The sequence below is a fragment of the Corvus moneduloides genome, chromosome 1, assembly GCF_009650955.1.
Source record: "Corvus moneduloides isolate bCorMon1 chromosome 1, bCorMon1.pri, whole genome shotgun sequence".
Classification (NCBI taxonomy): domain Eukaryota; kingdom Metazoa; phylum Chordata; class Aves; order Passeriformes; family Corvidae; genus Corvus; species Corvus moneduloides.
The window spans coordinates 2,105,164-2,112,121 of record NC_045476.1 but is presented as its reverse complement, the minus strand read 5'-3'; the positions used below and the strand labels follow the sequence as shown (position 1 = coordinate 2,112,121).

Genomic DNA, 6,958 nt, shown 5'->3' with positions numbered 1-6,958 from the left:
CCTCCATCAATAAGCAAATCTTGCCCTTGGGCACAGCCCTGAGACAAATGGGTGATGCATAAACTGCACCAGCCTAGGAGTAGTCCCAGGAGACGCCGCAGTGACTCAGAGTCAGCCCTCGGAGGCATCATTTCCTCCTGTTTTCTCTCTGATGGGATTAAGCTCTGTTTGTTCCCTTCTTCTTCTGCGTATTCCCTCCTTTGGTTCCTGGGAAAAGGCTGACACGCACAGAGGAGCACTCTGATTTTTCTGCACAGATTTCCAGGAGTGAGCCAGCCAACAGCCATGATTACATTGCCATGAAATGGGAATTAACTCATGCCCTGTTTCCCTTCCTGTGCTGAAGAGACAGAATAAACACCAATCCATTGTCCTTTTCCAGGATAGGAACCCAAAAGCAGGGGTAAGGCAAAGAGGACACAGGGCAAGTGCATCTGAGGCTAAACCAGGCTGCAACTCCATGCTTGGTTCACCCCTCATTTATCCCAGTGTTGACCGGGAATAACTCAAGCAGGGCTACAGGGCTGTAAATACCAAGGTGATGGGCTGAGTCCATGCCTGATACCCTGAAGGAAGTCCTGATGCCCATGGAGGAGGTGAGACCTGTTTCTGTAAACCGTGTAAACTGGAATTGGAAGCAGAGCAACATGCAAAGGCGGGGAATCAGGGGTGAGCAGCAGAGATGGGCCAGAACTGCAAAGCTGAGATTTGGCTCTGTGTCCAAACTTACCCAAACTCTGGGCTGGTTCAGACTCTGGGTTTCGTCCATTTTAATCTGTGCCACTTTTACAGGTGGGAATGGCTGTAGGAATTAGGTGTGGAAACCAAGTTTGGCTTGAGTTTGAGACTGGTCCAGCTTGTGGGGTGTGGTGGTGATGGTGTGTTGGTTCACCCTCATGTAAACTAATGGGTGACAACGAGTCCTTCAGATCCATGTTCCCGACAGACCTGTGGGCTCAGGCTGTTGCCAGGTGCCCAGGAAGCCTGCAGGAGGTGCAGAGAGTGGATGGACTAAGTGCACTTTCCACTGTTGGTGAGGGAATTCTCCAATGAGGTGGGAAGAGTGAACACTTTCCCATTCCATCCTTTTCCTGGGATGCTGAGGAGATGGATGTCCTGTGCTCAGGAGCGAGTGTCCAGCCCCAGGAGACTCACTGCACCGCATGTTTCCAAGGAAGACTCACTGGCTGAGCCACGCCCTGGGGCTGGAGAACTGGAGCAGCATTCCCATTTGTGGGACTGTCTCCTTCTCAATGCACACACTGAGTCCTCTTCACTTCACACACAAGACACTGAACTTTTCCGCACCGTGCACATCACCTGTGTGCCAACAGGGCATTTGCAGTTTTCTTTCTTTCTCTCCCTCTTCTTCTCCCTCCTTCCCTTTCTAGAGATGTCATGGAATCCTATGTGAAATCTGGCAGAAGCTACTATGCTAAAAAGTTCACACCAAGAGCTTGCTCATACTCCAGCTCTATTAGATACTTGTAGACTTCTCTGGTTCCAAGGCAAAAGCAAAGAAATAGTCATGCTCTTTATTAAAAAAAAAATCATTAATTTATCTGCCTTTATTTCTTTTGCTGCTGTTGCTTATATTACACAGTCTGGCCATTTGGGTTTGCAGAGAGATCTCTCAGAAAGCTCAGTGCTGCTGTCCAGCACAGCCTCTGCCTGGCTGAGGGAAAAGGAGATACTTAGGAAGATGCAAGTCTTTCAAAGGACACTTAATCACACGAGTCACTTCAGGTGGGTGAGAGCAGAGCAAATCCATGCTTTTGCTAATGCTCTTCTTTCCAGCTCAGTGTTGTGGGCTGGAAGAAAAAGCCGCTCTCTTGCTGGAGGCATCGGCGTTGGGGCAGAACTTGTGTGACTGCCAGATGTACCTCGGGATAGCCCAGAAGTCATTAGACCTATTCTATCCAACCAATTTTAGCCTTTTTAATTTTTTTTTGTCCAGTTTTTATTCTTTCAATATCAAAAAAGTAGACTTCTCTCACATCTGCAACCTCAGAGGAAGTAGGCTCAAAATCCATTTCTCCACTCGGAGCCCGGGGAAGGGCTTTGCCTGCTTTATTTGCACGTGTGGACATCGTAGACTCGTATGCACTCCTGGCAGCGGACGTAGCAGCACCAGTGGAAGATACAGTGACACTTCTCTTTCCGTTTCTCAGTCCTCGTGTTGTGCCCGCGGCCGCAGCACAAAAGGTCGCAACCGTCAATCCCGTGGGAAGTGACGTTGCAGATCCTGTCGCGGGTCCCAAAGGAGCCTGTCTCAGGGTTGGGCTCACAAAAGTTCGGTGAGTTCTCGTAGTAAACCAGGTCCTTCTCAGTTGGGGCCTTGAAGAAGTTGTATTTAGGCCGGAGGGTCTCCACCCAGCCGCGGGATTCCCGGTGCTTTTCCACCACCATTTCCGATGCGCTGTCGTACTTGTCCTTGAGGTAGTCGCCGATGACCCTGAAGTCCGGCTGGGACCACCAGCAGGTCTTCACTTCGCAGCTGCCCGAGAGCCCGTGGCACTTGCACTTGAGGTGCATGAGCTCAATGATAGACTGCAAAAGAGAAGGAAGGCAAAGGAGAAGGAACACATTAACCTGTAATTAAAACACTTACGACATTCTGCTACTTAGCCGTGATTTTCCAAAGAATTATGAATGTTTTCATAGATATATTTACACTCTTGAGAACAAAAGTTGTCTCACCCCCCAGTCAATGCCCTGCTCACTGCTGGGTCTAAGATAAAACTTCTGTACTTTACAGTTTTCAGTGACTGGTTCTGATTCCCAACTCAGATTTAAAGATCTACCAAAAATTTTCACCAAGGAGATTTCGGATCATATTAACGTCCGTCTTCATGTGGAAATACTACAGTGCTGTCACCCAGGATCACAATTCAATCACATCTGGGCAGAGAAGCCAAGAACACACAAAGCTACTCAAACAATGCCTTCACAAATGAAATATGCAGCTTTTCCAGTGGAAATTAAAGGAATATGAAATGTCCTAACTGTCTAGAACAGAACTCCATCCTTTACGTATGTTTCGTGTTTACTTAAGCAAACAAGGTTCAAGCCTTGCTGTGGCTACTTTCAGAAACTGAAAAGGAATTTATTTCTATTTTTAAGCCAGGGTTATGATTTTTCTAAAATCATTTCAAACAAAAAAAACCAAAGAGCCCAACTTTTGATTTGAAACGCTCAGGCTTCGACACAAAACACTTTCCTAGGACAAACAGGAGAGTGATTATTGATCCCAGAAGTTTGCTACCTGTTTTTACCTCTTATAAAATGGGCTTAAATATTTCCAGAGGTGTTGCCCTCCAGTACTCTGAGGTGGGAGACAACCTTATGCAACCGGCTTGATAATCTGCATTTTCAGAGTGATCAGCAAATTTCTGGGTACGTGAACAGGCGAGTGCCAGCCTGAGTCCAAGAGATTTGCCATGAATCAGCACCTTGGTGTTCACCAGGTGCTTTCCTGTGTTATTTACAGAGTATCACCCGCCGCAAAGCAGGTTGCAATTAGCCATGAGAGAGAACCACAAAAGGTTTGGTTCCTATAATCACGCTGAACTTAATCAAAACTCCTGGCGGAGTGGTAGGGTTGGAGTTCCTATGGGAACTAATAGGAAACACTGCCCATGGCTCAGGTCTAGCTGGGAACATTCAAGTATGGAGACCTGGAAGAGCCGCCCCATGGGTGCTGGCATGGTGAGAATGGAAAACACCAGTGCTTTCTAAAACAGTGGGATTTCAGGCCATGGTGTGACATCTGCTTTCTAATCTCTGACACCTGTAAAATATCCTAAAATAACCCAGCACCAAGACACAAGACTTAGAGTAAAAAGACCTCTGCGGGCCTGTGATCACAGGCATGTTTGTTCATTTTTTTCCAAGGATTCTCACTTCAGAGCAAATTCTCACTTTAAAGAAAATGCCTCCTTTCCACTCTCTACAGATTCTCCACAGCCCTCTTTGTCCCACTACGCATCCCAGTAACTGCCACCAGCATGGCCCCATCCCTGGGGGTACCTGGGATAATTTAGGTCAGAGCTGGAGGAAACCACATCATCACTTGTGGTCATCTCCATTGCAGATAATTTTGGTTTCTGGTGGTATTTCCCTTTCAAAAGTTGTATTCCAACAGCTCTGCTGTGGTGTGAGGTGGGATAACTCCACCAGGGATTCATAGAATCCACTTGAGGAGCTCTCAAGAAGCCCCAGCCTGCCTGAGGACAGGTGTCCCAGCAACTGTGGTGGCTTTGCTACAGCTCTCTGCACAAAGGTCCCCCTGGATATGTGCAAGACCTTCTGCTGAGGGGACAAGACCACATTAATCTGCTCTCTGTTATCTCAGAGAAGCTGTGGCATAACCTCTGTTAGAAAGGGCTTTGTGGTTTAGTTCCACAAATTGTTTCCCACAAATCACACTCTTCTGGCACTTATGGGCTATTCTTGAGATGAAAAAAAAAAAAAAAGGAATATCTCCCTTTTGGGATTATTCCACCCAGGGAAATGATTCATTGTGTATAAGGCAGATTTTGTGTTTTCTTTTCCCCAACACATTTTGTTCCAGGATTGTTTGAAGTGAAAACAGCTTTAGGGCATGGTCCAAGTTTAATCAGGAGGTACCAGAGTCATATTGCCTCTAATTTCCTGGGAAATTGAACAGGGTTGGGAAGATGGGTTGTGGGAAAAGGTCTCCTGCTCTCTTCCTCCCTCAAGGCTGCAAAGAAGGGGAATTGCACCCAAACTTCAGGTGCCCCACAGCCAATGGAAGGGAACAGGCACAATTAGGACATTATTAACTGAGTTAATAACTCTAATCATGGAATCACAGAATGATTTGGGTTGGAAGGGACCTTAAAAATCATTCAGTTCCAACCACCCTGGCATGAGCAGGGACACCTTTCACTAGACCAGGTTGCTCCAAGCCTCATCCAACCTGGCCTTGAACACTTCTAGGAATGAGGTGTCCACAACTTCTGGAGGTAGACATCTTTATAAAACAAGATGAAATCCCATCCTAAGCCTGCCTTGCTCCATTCTCTACAGAAGAGCTCTGGACCACTGACTCCAAGGCAGACATTTACAGCCGCGCGGGTGAATTTATGTGGAGCTTTCATAGATCAGGCACATCGATCTAGAACTATCATAGGACAGGTATTACCATTTTGTGACGTAAATCTGCCCAGATTTCGATCCTTTTAGTCCCCTTAATTCCCTCCCACCATTCATTATGTCGGGTTAGAAAATAACAATAGGAAAGGTAAAACTTCAATGTCCTTACGGTCCTTCCAGCTTCGTTGTTGTGCCTGTTCATGGCTGAGCGAGCGTCGGGCCTGTTCTCCCGGGCATCCGCGAATTCCCGGGACACCATGCTCCCAAACTCCACGTCCTCGCTGCAGCCTCCCCACTTCCAGCCCTCCCCAGGAGAGCCCTTGTGGCGCGTGTCACACCCGCAGATGGTGGCCGAGCCCTCGGCGCAGGATCTGGTCACGGCAAAAGCCACCCCGGCAGAGGCGATGGCGTGGACAAAGGCGGACTCCCTGGTGGCTGCGAAAGAGAGAAGTCAGTGAATAAGGGCCAGTGAAGGATGGGTTTGATCAGTCCTGTGACCATCTTCTCTGGAGGGCATGGCAGAAGGCCAGGAAATCCTCCTCTTCCCTGTGGTCTGGCTTGGACTTACTCCAAAGATGTTTTCTTCTGCTAGGAAACGAGCTCCTGTGCAGACAGGACCAGGCTTGATTCAAGGCCACTGAGGTCAGCCAAGAAGTTCTGACTGGGGTCATCCTCAGGCCTTTGGACAGGGCCATGGCACCACAGAAAGCTGTGCAAACCTGAATTTCAGGGGCCACGTGGAATATCTATATGGTGCTGTGCAGTCAATGCACCTCACGGCCAGACCCTGAGCCGTGGGCTTCGCTTCAGACACACAGAATTTGGGGATGTTGCCAAAAAATGGAAAATGCACATCTACACTGAACGACAGCCTCACTCTTAGTGGTGGGACCAGCACCAGGTAAAGCTCCTCCTCCTTGACTGGGAGAGGTGCTGGTGGCTGGAAGGCAGGAAAATGCCAGGATGGTCACATCCTCAACCCTCAGGATGTAAACCAAACACTGTCCCCACCCTCCATCCCTTTTTTCCCCGAGGCTGTGCGTCTCACTCAGTGACAGTGTCCAAGGTGCACCTTGCACCTGCCCCAAGTTTTCCTTACTTGCCTAATTAGGGACTGGAAAATGAGCTTTCCTTTTCTGCCCATTGCCTCAGGCTGGAGAGTGGGATCAGCTAAAGATGTTAAGGACTGAGGAGTTTTAGTCTTTGTGGAGAACTTCCATCACAGCTCTCCATCCCAGGAAGAGCTGGGCAGGAAAGGGGAGCGGGCAAGGCTTTCCCAGATGCCAGTGCTTTTTCCACACTGTGCCAAAATGAAAACCAAACTTTTCAAACTGCTTTGCAAGCGGGGAATACCCCAAGATATCAGTTTTTACTTCCCTTCTCCCTCGCACTTTTGGTTTCTTCACTCACAGGAAATGATCCTGCAGTTCAACACCACACCTCAGAAAGCACCACTGCTTTTTGGCTGCAGTAAAATGGGATTTCTACTGTGAACAGGGCTGTTCTCAAATCCTTGAGGCAATTCTAAGCAGACACCATAATTCTGATCACTGGCCTCCCTTAACCTCTTGTACTGCTCCCCATTCCCCTTGTGCTTACAGACCAGTTATCCTTGACATTGTGACACTTTTCAGATGATTCCACTGGGACATTGAAATATGAATGGATCCATAAAGGCACAAGGTCACATTTTAAGTTACTTGCAACTTCACCAACTTCTACCAAGCTTTGTATCAGCTGACTACTCAAAAACCACTCAAACCTTCCCTGGACTGTATTTTGCTGATCAGAGCTTTCCCTAGGCATTTTGGCTTAATCTTTGCCTTCTAGATGCTTCCAG

General features: G+C 47.9%; 1 protein-coding gene across 2 annotated transcripts in view; it reads right to left on the bottom strand.

Annotated features, from left to right (window-relative positions):
• Positions 1-1,942: 1,942 nt before the first annotated feature.
• Positions 1,943-6,958, bottom strand: part of WNT3A (Wnt family member 3A) — an 83,997-nt gene continuing 78,981 nt past the window's right edge. For both annotated transcript variants that reach the window (XM_032131269.1, XM_032131343.1), the window contains exons 3-4: positions 5,288-5,553; positions 1,943-2,550 (exon numbers count right to left, since the gene is read on the bottom strand). In XM_032131269.1, coding sequence (XP_031987160.1) covers positions 2,071-2,550; positions 5,288-5,553 — 746 coding nt within the window. In that variant the 3' untranslated portion in view covers positions 1,943-2,070. The remainder of the gene's footprint in view (positions 2,551-5,287; positions 5,554-6,958) is intronic.